The 14,245-nt window shown below is 47.9% G+C and overlaps 1 protein-coding gene across 1 annotated transcript in view; it reads right to left on the minus strand.

The window, feature by feature from the left end:
- Positions 1-14,245, minus strand: part of CACNA1H (calcium voltage-gated channel subunit alpha1 H) — a gene marked incomplete at its 5' end in the record, with an annotated part of 222,698 nt that overhangs the window by 4,564 nt on the left and 203,889 nt on the right. Inside the window, 5 exons of the mRNA XM_080353920.1 lie at positions 1,338-1,521; positions 5,008-5,160; positions 6,829-7,167; positions 7,655-7,776; positions 10,264-10,342. Coding sequence (XP_080210046.1) covers positions 1,338-1,521; positions 5,008-5,160; positions 6,829-7,167; positions 7,655-7,776; positions 10,264-10,342 — 877 coding nt within the window. The remainder of the gene's footprint in view (positions 1-1,337; positions 1,522-5,007; positions 5,161-6,828; positions 7,168-7,654; positions 7,777-10,263; positions 10,343-14,245) is intronic.

Genomic DNA, 14,245 nt, shown 5'->3' on the forward strand with positions numbered 1-14,245 from the left:
ATTGGGAGGAGACCAGATATCCTTAACTGCCATTGGGAGGTCCAGGAAAGCACAAATGTGAATCTCCACAAGCTCAGTTTTACTTGCACATAACTCATGGGACTGTGACTTAAATCAGAGTTGGGTCAGCTCCGATGCAGCACAGATCTGGGTGATGTTGGTTGGATGCATCATCTACCAGACCAGGTAAAAAGTAAGTTCCTGTCATATCTATCACTCAAGGACTCTTGGAGAGAAATTTGGGAAACATGAGAAAATTCTTGGTCAGCCATTCCCACCCCTGCCAACATCACAGCAGTTTTATACTGGTACAAATCCTGATTTACACCCACTACAGAGATGAAAACCATCCTCAGTACTCAAGCCATGAAACTCAACCTCTGTTTTCTTTGCCTAGCAAAGAATTCGCAGGTGAAATAATAATAAATACTGAGCAGAGAACATTAACTGGTATCCAGAGAGTTTGAACAAATATAGAGTTACTTCACCCAAGGAAATCAGAGTAGATCTTGCCAGCCCCACCAGGGTCTGCAAACCCACAACTCATCTGTCCAAGAGGTTCTTGCATTTCAAACAACATTGCATCAAAGGAAACGGGGCTTCTAAGTTCTTGGGAGCCACTCAAGAAGCACAAGCGCTTTTATTTAGGGAGGCAGATATTTTCTTTCTTATTGATTTCCCCTTCAAACCAACTCGCACAATAAAAGAGATAGAAAGGCATTTTAGGGGAAATGTGTTTGGTGCAGTTGGGTAAATGTATACTCAAAGGCTCTGTGTAGCTTCTGATTTTCTGACCGCAGGGTCTCTGCACAAGATTCATTATAAGGCCAGGCTGGGGAGGCACCGGGGAGCGGTTTCTAATCTTTATGCTCCCAAAGAAAGTCCTGCATCTCTGAAGTCAATATACCGTGCTAAAAAGATACTGCTCTGAGACTGCCTGAAACAATAGCTATACAGGAGCTCTGGCAATGCCGACTCTGGCTTTTATTCGTGTTGGTTTTATGGATTTGTAGTCATGACGTCAGGGCTGATCACTTCAGGAGAAACGTGCAGCTCCTGCCCTTTCCCTCAGCCAGCAGCCCATCCTCAACACCCCCAACACATCCCGGGAGCCCCACTTCTCCCCCCCCAAACACCCCAGCCACCAGCGTTCCCCTGAGAAAATATGGTGATGTGATGAAAACACAACATTGTGCAGCATGTGGGAAACTTCGGTGATGTTGATGGCATCAAATCGAAGCAAGCCACGTTTGCTTATCCCCCATGTAACCCCCACGTGTACCCCCTGCCCCATAGTTTTGGGTAGGAGGAGGAAGGGAACGCTCCACGAGCGGTACCTCTCTGGGATTTGCAGGGGTACGTCTCCATCTCCACCTCGTGGAGGGGGAAAGGGGCTTTCGCTGGCATCACCGGTCGGAACATGTAGCTGTCGTTGGGCAGTGAGTGCATCCGCGAAACGGAGATCTTGCGAACCGTCAGCAGGTTTTGAGCATCCTGTGGCCTCAGGGAGGCGGCGCCGCCCTGCAAAGCAAAGACACGGGGTCAGTCAGCGTCTCGGGGGGGAATTTACAGCGATCTCCTTCTCGTCTGCTTCTTGGTTTAAAACCTTGTGCAGATGTTCATCTTGGCATCTTACAGAGAGTCTGCAGCCCTGGTGGGACACCAAAGCTCTGCCGTGCTGGCTGAGTAAAGAGCTCAGGTTGCGGCTGGAGTAAAATGAGTCACCAATGACCCACCACTAAGGCAATTAATTCTTGGACACCGCAGAGAAAAATTAAGGTCCAGGAAAACGAGGCCCGCTCTAAATGCATGAGAAACATCAGCACGTCTCACACTGTTCTGCTCTGATTTGCCCAGGGATGCTCTCAGCCCGGCCTGGGTGGTGAAGCCCTTCTCCTCAAAGCTTCCTTGGCCATGCTGACCAAGGGTACCGAGCGTTTCTGGAAATTCATGTATTGTCTCCCCAAAACACGCACACACAGGCAGACATTTAAACATACACACTAACACCACTGCAAACCCTGCAGCCTCCCTCCTACAACATGGAGCTTTTTGGGCACCACTGGCCCCAGAAGAAGAAAACCACATGGTAGGAGGCAGAGAGAAGGAAAAGACACTGCGACAGCACGTGTGCGGGTGTGGAGCCTGTTCGGGAGCAGAAAAGGGATTTCTTCGCGTTTGCTCCCGCTGTGAAATGGGTCTGGTTGGAAATGCCTGGACAGAGTAAGTCACAACCTTAAACATGACCCCTCACTGCTCCTCCGAGGCCCTTGTCGCTTCAGACAACCTATAGCAAATTTATCCTGGGGTCTTAGGAAGCGTTAGGGACACAAACAACATCCCTGCAATGCTGATGGAGCAGACGTGAGGCCACGACATGGCCAAGCCTTGGGGGAGCGGGAGTCCTTGGAACACGACCTGCAACCTGGCTCCCGGCCCCGAGGTTTTGGTCCTAGACACACTACCCTCGCAATTTACCACGTTATCTAAAGTACGACTAATCGCTCTGGTTTTCCTTTAATGTCAGCCTCCCAGTGACTGACTGAAAACATTTTCCCAGCTGCATGTCTTAAATTAAATGTATTTTGCTTTGCTCTGCCAGGCTGTTTTCCCTCTCTGCTCGCAAAACCTGCGCCTGAAATCCCTTCGCTGGGAGGTCACCAAGGATCTGGTTAAATCTTCTTTTTTTTTTCCAGATGTTTCTGGCTTACAAATTTATTTCCTCAGGTCTCTAAAGATACACATCCCAAGACAAATTATTATACTTGATGCTTTTACCCTATTGAGCTTGGGTAGATTTGGGGGATCAGCAGTGATTGTTTCCACGCAGTTGGCACCCAGCGCTGACCACAGCCTTGCCCAGCAGCCCTCCGGGTGCATCTCAGGTCTCTTCTCTGATATATTAGTATATCAGGAGTGTGGTTGTGCCAGTTGGCCCCTGGCCACGGCAGCTAATAAGCCACCAGCATCGCAAAACCCGAGCTGAACGCAGATGGGTGATTGTTATCACCCCGGTGCCACTCAGAGAACAAAAGGTCTCACTCCATTTTCTCAGTAGTCTAACAGAAAGATCACTGGGTTTTTCTATTAAATCTCAGTTTGTCTTTACAAGATCTTGTATTTGTCTTCTCCGGCTGGGACAAATGAACAGAATTCTCCTCTTGACATAAACAACTGCAATTGTTAAGGTTTCAGCTGTTGAGGCCCAATTGACTCAGGGATCTGGGCACATTTCAAACGGCTTCAAAGCCGCTGTAATAAGTACCTGAAATAGGAAACACAGACAGGGAGCTTGTTGGCTCACACCTGGTGAGCTGCTCTTGACACCCAGGAAGGTCTGGAGGCACCACCATGGACGCTGCTGCTCGTCCTTGGTGGGAAACGCCTGACACACTCGGGAGCCGGATCCCACGCCCTGGAAATCCACGTGGCTCCTCCAAAACCCATGAAAGCCCAACCTGGACCAGTGCTGCTGAGACTGCGTGTGCTGAGCCCTGCAGGCAACTGGGAGCTCTGGAGGATCCCAAGCACCTGATAAAGATGTGCAAGGTGGGAACCTGCTCACCCTGGGAGCCCTGTTGGGCCAAATAGAAAAGCAAAAGACCCATAGAGGGTCTTGGTGATGCAGTTCAGAGGCTGTTAAGCATCTTTAATCAGTGAGTGCAACTCCCTCCTCTTCTGTCTGGAATCAACAGTCTGCTGGAGCTCTGATTTTCCTCTGCTGCGGAGGGAGCTCCAAGAAGAAATAATCCTGCAAATGTCTTCGCAGGACATGACCCTTCCTGGGTGATTAAACAGCCAGCAAATACTCTGTAAGAAAAGGTGACTGGCAGGATACTCTGGAACAGAGAACACTGGAAATTCTCAGAAGCCTGGAGCCAAGAGCCTGCAAATGAGCCACGGGCAAAATTCCCAAATTCCCAGAGGAAGGGCTCCTCCCTTCCCTCTCCGAAGGTTTGTGTCTGCGCATAGCGAGCGAGCTCAGCCATTTCCACAGCCCCTGGAAGATGCCTCCCCTATGACTTGCCTTTGAGGCCATGCAGCTTCCAGGTGGCCAAGATCATGGACACCTTCCAGAGCTATGAAGTGGGACTGCTTGAGGATTATTATATTATACGTTCATATCACTTATCTTGCTCAGGGAAAACCACTTGGTCATCAAGAGCTTAATCTGAGCCCATAATCTGCTTGGAGATGCCACGAGATACTTGCCACTAGAAGGTGCCTTGATAATCAAGCTAGAGGTGTCATAAAGGGGAAAATGGCCCAAGTCTACAGCAGATTAATTTTGGGTGGCCACTGCAAGTTCTCTGCCAACAGCAAACACACTCCCCATCACAGCGTGGGCATCTTCATCGCTGTGTCTCATGTGTTCTCATGCCCAGCAGAGGACAATCTGGAGCTCACTCGCCCCCAGGAGGGTACCGTGCTGTGGAAGGACAAACCGCATGATAACCTGATAGGATGGGGTGAGCAGGACACCAGTTCATGGTGTGATCGGGAGGGACTGAGCAGAGGTGGCTACAGCCCTTCTGGTCTGCTAGGTGATCGCCCTCGAGCATCTCCTGAATCCATGGCTCTGGTCCTTGCTGAAAGCCTAACGTGTTGATCTGCTCATGCCTTTGTTTCCTCAGTACTGTATCATGAAAAGGTTCTTACAGCAACAGTAAGAAAACCAAACTGGGCTGTGTTTTCTCCACAAAGAAAAGACTCTGCCTGCCTCCAGCTCCTGGTATGTTGTTTGAAGACAAACTGCTCACACATCACATTGCGCATCAAATGCGAGACTTTCTTTTGACTAAAAAGAGTATTTTGTGTCCCACTGGCAGAATCAGCTGGGACACGTTGTTTGCCCAGCTCCTGCACACGCAATACGAAAGACAGGGGATGGAAGCGTTTGTTGTGGCTGTGAAGAGACAGGTTTAGGACAATTCAGACACCACCGCTAGCTGCACAGCACCAAAGCACAACGGCACAACGCAGAAGCAACGGCGCGGAGTCATTCACCTCAGCCTGGTGGCCTGGGGTTTTGTGGGAAGGTGTCAGGACATGGTGGGAAACAGAGCAGAAGGACGGGGTTTCCATCACGGGAGTCTCTGCCCCCTCCAGCGTGTCTGAGTCTGGGATGGCTAAAGACACATTCTCACAGCTCAGCGTCTCCTTCAAATTGGGGAGATAAAAAACATCAGTAGCAGAGCAAGGCTGGGTCTTAACGCTCGAACACATTTGCCCCGTGGCATTTCCTGGTTGTCCCATTCATCCAGAGCAGGAAGGAAGAGAAAAAGTAACGTGGACTGCAAAAACTGGCACAAATGGCAAGAAAATACAGAGCATCTTGCAACGCCTTCCAGGGTGCCCCTGCCACCATCAGTGCCAGGATCATAGAATCATATTATAGAATCATAGAACAGTTTGGGTTGAAGGGACCTTTCAAGCTCCCGCAGCGCCAACCCTGCCATGAGCAGGGACATCTTCACCAGCTCAGGTTGCTCAGAGCCCCATCCAGCCTGGCCTGGGATGTCTCCAGGGATGGGGCATCCACCACCTCTCTGGGCAACATCTCACCACGCTCTGTGTAAAAAATACAGAGCTCTACGTATTTAATCTCTTCAGGGCAGCTCACAGGGAGGGCAGCACTGAGTTGCCAGAAGCTGCCTGGGTGGCTGAGATGCGAGCGAGGACGTGGCCACAACCAGCCCCACCGTGGTGCCTCTGCCTCGATACTGCACAGGGGTATCACCTCACCTGCACTTGAGCAATCTCATCGGCTGGGGGGAATCTGTGGTCAGCTCCTCGCTCACGCTGGTTTCTAGGGCTACAAGGAGGCTCTACATGGCTCCTGATCTGATCATGAGGTGTTGGAAGCTGAGGATGAACTCAGTTTGTATCACAGACTATGTGAAAAGATGTGTTCTCTCTTTCTCCAGTGAGAAAAGCAACCTGGGTGTTTATGGTGCATTTTCCTGCAGAAATCTCTATTAGGAACTACATTCAAATAGTGAATCCCCATTGCTGTGTAACTAGATTTCTTTTTACTTGACTTAATAGAGTCTGATAGATTTTACAGAAATCTAATTTAATGTAATTTAATCTCAAATCCCTCATTGATTTTGCGGTAGATTTCTGATCATGGTGACAAAGCAATTTCATATTTACTCTCAATCATCTGCTGCTGACATGGGTCATATGCTCATATGCTCATGCCTCTCCTTCCCCTCCCTGGCTTCTGATTGCCCCATTTTTCTAGAGGACTAATAGAAACCAGAAAGTGGGCAGTATCCGGAAAATCAACCCAGGAACCTTCAGCTTCTTGCTAAGGGGCTCTGACAATTCTCAGGATCCAGGTCAGCCATGCCCTAAAGCAGAGCACAAGCTGGTGGGAAGCTGCATCCTACAGCAGTGCCAGACATGCTCTCCTGAGCTGCGCACTGTGGTTTGCTTGTGTTGTCTGGAAGAACAGGAGAGGGACCCGTGGCTTTATGCTTCCAAACTTAAAATTCATGACCTTTGAATGAACTGGAAATGACAAGAGATGGACTTTCAACCCTTCCCCAGAACAACGGTGAGGACAGTGTTAGCCCTGGAGAACGTTTCAAGTGGCTTTGCACCTCAGGAGCCCTTCTGAGATGACTCAAGGTGTGGAGGTGGCGGTGACATCTCTGCCACAGGGGGACCTGGGAAAGCTGCCTTCCTCCCCTGCTGCCTCGCGTCCCGCCTCCTTGGCTCTGTGTCACTTGGCATCTGCCTCCCTGACAGCGGTGACCCATGAGAACTGTCCCCTCCCTACCCTGAGCACAAGAAGTGCAGACGCTTTGTGTGACCTATTACCAGGGCTGGGTGCTTCACCTGCACTGCTGAGTCCAACTTCATGGTCTCCTGACTTCTGTAGGCTGCTCTGCTTTCTGGGGCCACGGCACCTCCCCTGCTCCCACAGCTGGCTGGGGTGGTCGCTCCTCTGGACATCTCCAACTCAATCTCAGCATCCATCTCAGCATCCTCCTTGGCCTCCTTGTTGCTCTCCTCCAAGTGCTTCATCAGCACGGCCACCACGACGTTGACGAGGACGAACTGTGCGATGAGGACGAAGGTGACGAAGTAGACAGGAGAGATAACGGGCAGGTAACTGAGGCAGTGCTTGTCCTCCCGAGTGCATTCCCGGAGAGTGTCCTGCAACGGAGAGGTGAGGGATTAATAGGGGCTGGGGGTCTGCTTGGCCTCCAGATACAGAAACATGAAAGACAACCTGCTAAGGACTGAAAAGCACATAATTACACACCCCAGACAAAACAGCTTGTAGCTACAACAAAATAGATAGAAGTAAATAGGGACACCAAGAATTACATCAGTTACAAAGAGGATTGTGTAACATCTCAAAGGCACAGTGCACAGGTTACTTCTCTCAGCCACAAGAATTGTCATAATTTTCCTGAAGTATTGTATATATGTTAAAAAGAATGAAGTTTCAGGTAGGGCGAGACTTTGGACAAATTACTCCCTGAAAACAGACTTGGCTTTTAAATGGCAAAGTTTAATTTTTTTATGTTTTAAAAGGAAGCATTTTTTGTTTTCTCACAACAGATGCCTAAATTTGTTTGTAATATCTATTTATATATTTATAGCGAGAAGAAAGTACTTAAGCAGAGATTGCACATACCTTCATGATCCCATTCCAGTTGTCCCCTGTGGACACCCTGAAGAGGGTGAGAAAGGCCATGCCGAAGTTGGTGAAAGTCGCGTGTCGGCTCAGACCTTCACAAGGGTTTTCTTCACTGCAGTCTGTGGGACAGAGAAGCAGAAGCAGGTCAGTGAAGCCACATTTGCCAGTTCTTATTCAGAGCAGCAGCCCCCCAAATCTGGCAGTGAGACCCTGAGATATGTCACATTGATATGTGGCGTCAGGGAGGATGCCAAGAGGTGATCTTAGGAGGAAAGGCTGAGAGAGCTGGGTCCATTCAGCTCGGAGAAGAGAGGCTGAGAGGGGTCTTATTGATGCTGATAAATATCTCCAGGGTGAGTGTCAAGAGGACGGACCAGACTCTTTTTAGTGGTGCCCAATGACAGGGTGAGGGGCAACGGGCACAGACTGAAACACAGGAGAGTCCACCTGAATATGAAGAGAAACTTCTTTTCTTTGAGGTGCCAGAGCCTGGAACAGGCTGCCCAGAGAGGTTGTGGAGTCTCCTTCTCCGGAGACGTTCAAACCCACCTGGATGCAACCCTGTGTGATCTGTTCTGGTGACCCTGCATTAGCAAGTGGGTTGGACGGGATGATCTCCAGAGGTCCCTTCAACCCCAATCACTCTGTGATTTTGTGATTTCATGGTGGCCTGCAATGACTGAAGGGCAGCTATAGAGACCATGTTGCCAAAGTCTTCTCAGTGGAGGCTTTAATGGGGCTTAGGAGGTCCATGTTTTCATCTGGAAGGTCCAACAACTCCAGGGCAGGTCACCAAGGAGGTTTTTTTGGAAGTTTTCAAGATTTGGCTGGACAAAGCCACAGCTACTCTGAGCTAGAGATGGGGCTTCAAGTGGGAGGCTGGGTGGGGGTCTCCAGAGGCATCTTCCATCAACATTTCTGTGATTCTCTTGGCTTTACCCCAACTGGCAGAGCCAATAGAAAGGGATCTAAAAGGAGGTGGAAACAAGCAGTCGTGCTGGGCTGTCTCAAGAAATACTGTTCTACAGTATCCTTTGTTGTCCTCGGATTACATCCTTGTCTTGATTATTTTTAGAGGGTACATCTACCATGAGGGATATTTCACTGAGATAAAGTGGAGCAATTTGACATTTTTCCCCCGAGAATTAATATACTAATGAATGTAAATTGAACATATGAAATATCCCTCTTTCCATAAAACACAGGCTCATGAAATATTCATTAGGACAGACAGCAACGTCTCTTGCTAGGGCATTTCACTATTAGGTGTTTTTTTCAAAGGCAAACAGAAAGAAAACAAAGCAAACAAACAAACCCAAACCAAACCACAAATGACCAGTCTTGCGGAGTGAGCACTCATGGCTCTTGTGGCTGACATGGACCAGCAGTGACTGGCAAAAAGAAGCGCAAGTATTTCCCAGTTAAACCAGTATGGGGAGCGGTGTGCCCAATGCCCGCAGTTCGCCCCACACAAGGTCAGGCTTTCCCAGTCTCTGACCACACGCTGTGGTTACCTGGGTCTGCAATCAACAAGGTGTGTGTGTGTAAAAACAAAAAGGATTCAGAGCAGCAGAAGGTGCCTCTGTGAATAAGACATTTTTCACCTTTGTGGCTGAAATACACACCTATATATCTGAATATGTAATATATACCCCACAGTCTTTCATTTGGGGTGGACGCAGAACCAATATTTTTTTCCAGAATTTGTTGAAGACTGAAAAATAATTTGTCTTTGCTTGAAAGCAATATTTTGCTTTCAGGCATTTGTAATCCGAGCAGAGGGATGGACTCATAAAGAGGATTAATGACAACTATAAAATCAACATGGAGAAAGGGCCCTTCTGACGCTCTTGAAGCCCTAACTGGGACGCAAATATTGAGAAGGCAAACACATCTCCTTCCAACAGCATGGCTAAAGGCAGAGATGGTCTTGGTCTGGCTAAGATGGGCAAGGTGGGGCTAAAGCATTTTCTTTCAGATCCCATCTCATTTTCTTTTTAGTGGTGGTCATATTAATGACCAGCTCCGCAGTACCTCGAGCTGGAAAATAAATGAAGCTGGACAATGAGGAACCAGTGGCTGCTTCCTGGTCTACGTAGAAAGGGGAAGGTGATGCTGAGAAGAACAATGGACAGAGACCAGACTTGGGCAGCTGGAAGAGCAATGTCAGCCAAGTGCAGAAAACTAATGGAATGTTGCGGGAGCTCTGAGGAGGGACATGTTTATGGTGGCATCTCTCCAGCATGAATCTGACTACCATCCAGCTTTACAGGCTCAGGTTCTGTCTTAAGTAGCAAACGTCCATCTTTTTGAATGTAGCCATGCCGGACAATTATATTTAAATAGTAAATAGTTCCTCTACAGCCAACGGCAGCGTTGGACAAATCTCTAAGTGTGTGTGTGCATGTGTGTGCACGTTAAACAGGTTCTGTATTACATCCCCAAGTGTCATCCATGACCCTGCGATCAAGAGAAAACTTTAATCTTCAGACCATGAGCTGTGAAGCTAAGGAAGGCCTGAGAATGAGAGAAAGAAGAAAGGAAACAGCTAGATACCAAATAAACATCAACCGGATGAAATAAATTGTGTCAGGCACATTACTCACCTAGCTTGCCAAACAATTCCACTCCCAGGGCAGCATAGATAAAAAACAGGAGCATAAAAAGTAGGCCAAGGTTCCCTACCTACACAAGGAGAAAGCAGAACAAGGGTCAGGCAAGTCGAGGTCACGAATTAAATTGCTCCATCACATTTTAAACACAAGCAAAAGAGGGATTGGTGGCCAGAGGTTAATCATCATCTCCCTTGGCTTCCAACACCCCAGAGCCCACTCATGGTTCTGCTTTGACAGACCCAGAGAAGTCTCCTGTGTGGGGGAAGGAGCAGATGTTCACTCACACAAAGCCATCTCTGCGGCTGGTGCCTCTCCATCACCTTCCACTTACCGGGGATGCCGCCACAACCTGCAATTTGGCCAGCTAGTATAATAGCTCAGTGGCACCTCATGCTGCCATGGTAGTTTAAGCGACCTGGTGCTCTGGTTTGAGTTTTAAGGGCCTTTCCCTTCTGTTTACCAGGTTTGAGATGAAGTACGAAGGTTGAGGGTTTCAAGACAGCGACATTAGCAAGACACATCTCAAGTCACAAGAGGAATTGCCTGGCTTGCAAGTGTTTCACTGGTCGAGAGGGCTTTCAGAATAAGAACATACGCTCCAATAAGATGTAAAGGTCTCCCAGCCTTGCCACTTTATAGATATTTCTCAACAACAACTACCTGAATTTTAGCTTTCAGTGTCTTAGAAGAAAAGTCTTATTCCATAAACAACACTTCAATGCAGGAACCTTGCAGTTCAAGCACAGCGTGGTGTGCTGCTATCAGCTATTAATGTGCACTGCAAGGAGGCTGAAGGGGAGGGTAACAGAAGTGCAGTGATGCTAAACGGAACACAAAGGTTCTTAATAACAATGGCATTACAGTTATCCGCACTGGAGTCAATCACTGCATGGTGTCAAAGCCTTTAAAACATCTCAAAGAGCAGATTTTTTGCGATTCAGGAAGAGAACATGAAGGGCAGAGTAACCTGACCAGCAAAACACCTGCAACTAACTCTGTTCACATTTACCTTTCCTGCCACCGTTAAATGCCTTGTGTCTATCACCCTGTAATGGAGATAGAGCAACCGAGTTCTGCAGTTAGACATGGTGTCACATGCATCATTTTATCTCTAAATAAAAATGAACTAGGTGGTGGTTCAGGTAGTCAGGCTGAGGGATTTATGAACTCCAAGGTATTTTCTAGTGAGCTCTTCAGTTTGAGACCTTTCTTCTCCGAGGCAGCACGGCCACAGTGTTGCTGAGTATTTTGACGATGCTGCTTAATTTCATTAGAAAGGTTATCAGTATGATACCTCTTATAATAAATTTAATACAGATATCACTCACGAAGTGTGGGGTTTTGTTTTTGTTTTTTTTTTTTGTATTAAAGAAATGGGAATAGTCAAATCACCCAGTAGAGACTGTAATTGCTATAAAGTCTAAACTGGCTACTATACGTAGAGCTTTGCAATTCCACTAACATTATTACCATACTCCAGGGAATAATAGAGATAATACAGTGATGTGGATGGCTGGTCTGGATTATTTCATCTGTCTGTACTGTCTTCTGGAATAGTGTTTCCTACCTCACGTCTGCTGGACCACTGATGGTTTGTAAGACATTAGAAGGCAGCCTGCAAAATGACTGCAAATTGGAAAACACAAGAAAACACACACACACACTGCTGGGGAGGCAAATGAGCAAATAATTAAAGGGAAGGAAAATAAAAGTGACAAACAAGTTTTCTAGGTTGAGTGTATATTAAAGCCTGATGTTGTAGCACGGCAGAAAAGGGTCTTGGACTTTATTTTTTCAAAGAAGCCTATAAATTGAATATTTTCCTGTTATTTTAATGCCTAATAAATCAGTCTGCAAACTTTTGACATTGATGAAATTCCAAAGAATTTAGACTAACATCAAAGCTAGCACCAGGTCAGCAGTCAAAAGTATTACCTATCTCTCAACACACAAAACATGTTATGAGCTGATGTTTGCTCATAGACCATTTGCTTACTCTCTAGTGTGCATTAATAAAAAATTCTGTATCTCATATCATGACTAATTACATTACTGAGCCAATGTGTCTCATAACAAGTCCTTCGAAGACCAGTTTACACTCATGGGTTTGTTGTACAGGCTCCAGGCATCACAGCCACAGACATACTCTAAAAATGCTGAGAGAGTGATGTTTGGTAACATGGTGTTTGCTCATGTCTAAGGTTGCACCTGCCCTTGGCTGAGGATCTCTTGGGAAATGACTGAACATTTGACTCTGACTTGCAAATGTGGCTCCGTGAAAGAGAGATGTGGGAGAGAACGGCAAGAGAAAGATCCTGGGATAGGTGACGGAACCAGCTTCACTATTAAACTCCATCCCACCCTGTATCTAGACATCCAAAGCTGCTCCTTGTGTACAAGAACAACCTGTTGTCCTGACCACCCCCTGCAGATGCAGCATCCACATGGATGGGTACAGGAAACTGGTGCCTCCTGAGGTTGGAAAGGGCAGCCCACAAACACATGATGCTCAAGAGAAACCACCCACCTCTTGCTTTGGCAAACCGCTTGGACTGTTTGTGTAACTTCTGGCTGCACTGAATCAGTACAAACCAGTGCCATATTTAACATTTTGTCAGTGCTAGCTCATGGCTCTCAGGTATGTGTCCCTCAGGAAAAGAAGGTCCTCTTCAGCCTGTGGACTTCAGCAGGGCCTGAGCACAGAGAAGGACACAAGGCATGTCCTCAGAGATGGACCGAGGTAGAGGCAGCGAGGTCAGCCAGCGGATGCCGAGTAGCAGAGCAGGCAGCCTGGATGTGTCTGTGACCTTGAGTGAGTCATTCCTCTCCTGTAACCCAATGTACCCATCTGTAATACCCTTGTGGAGAGGTAATTAATGTCTCTAAAGCACTTTGAGATCTATGTAGACCAGACAAGAAAAAGATTGTGCATGAATCATGCTGCTGGGAGGAGCGGGAGGGAGCAGGAGCACATCCAGGCTGGGATGCCTGTGCTGGACTCTCCAACAGGGACAGAGCTCCAGCTCTGCTCAGCAACCTCAGCTTTGGCAGCCGGTCACCCAGGTGAGCTCTGAGAAGTGGTTCTGCTCTAGCAGCACTGAACAGGTCAGCCCATGCTCTGTTAATCCATCAGACTCCCCCTGACTTGGGCTGGTGCCTTTGGCTGGGCAGAGAAAACTACGGATAACCCCTCTCTCTGGCAGCCAGGGACTATCCATCATTTGTTGTGGCTTCAGTGTTGAGGGAGGCTGTGACCTGTAGGGAGTGAAGCACAGATGAAGAACATCTTGGAGATGTTGTTGGTGCCCTAAAGTACCTCAGAGAAGCCACAAGAGAAGATGCTGGTATCTGTAAGTACCTGTATGTCCCATCAGAGTTCAAGCTCTGACCTGTGCCACTGAGTGAAAAGCCCATATCTGCAGGCACTGGGATGCAAAGCAACGATGCCAGGTTGTGTTGGCTCGATGTGTTGCACCAATCACGTGCAAAAGGACAGCGGCCACCTGGGCACCATCACTCCTCTGTTGCACTGCCAGCTGTGTGATCCCATCCAAATCCTTCTAGAACCTGCTGGCCTCTACTCACACTTCTATGGATGAGGCATCGATGAAAGATGTGCCTTGTGCTGCCTCACCCCTGCAATGGCTGCCTGAAGCTCACTGCAGTTCCTCTTGTGCCTCTTCTTGCTCTGACGTAAGTTATTTCTGCATCACTGGCCCACACCTTGGCATTTCTGCTGTCCATGCAAGCAATGTACGCAGCTCCCTGGGATGCCTGTCAAGAACAATTTCTCACAAAACTAAGCCCCTGCCAATCCTTTCCAAGGACATGAGTCCTCCTCGTCTTCCTTCCAGCATTCTCCAGCCAAAGCAGTAAGTCTGGCAGCAGGAAAACATGGGGTAATTTATACGCTACATCCAAGAGAAAACAGACACGTTTATCTGCTTGGGAAGGGGAGGTTAACTGTGTGAGT

The sequence above is a fragment of the Nesoenas mayeri genome (genome assembly GCF_963082525.1).
Source record: "Nesoenas mayeri genome assembly, chromosome: 15".
Classification (NCBI taxonomy): Eukaryota; Metazoa; Chordata; class Aves; order Columbiformes; family Columbidae; genus Nesoenas; species Nesoenas mayeri.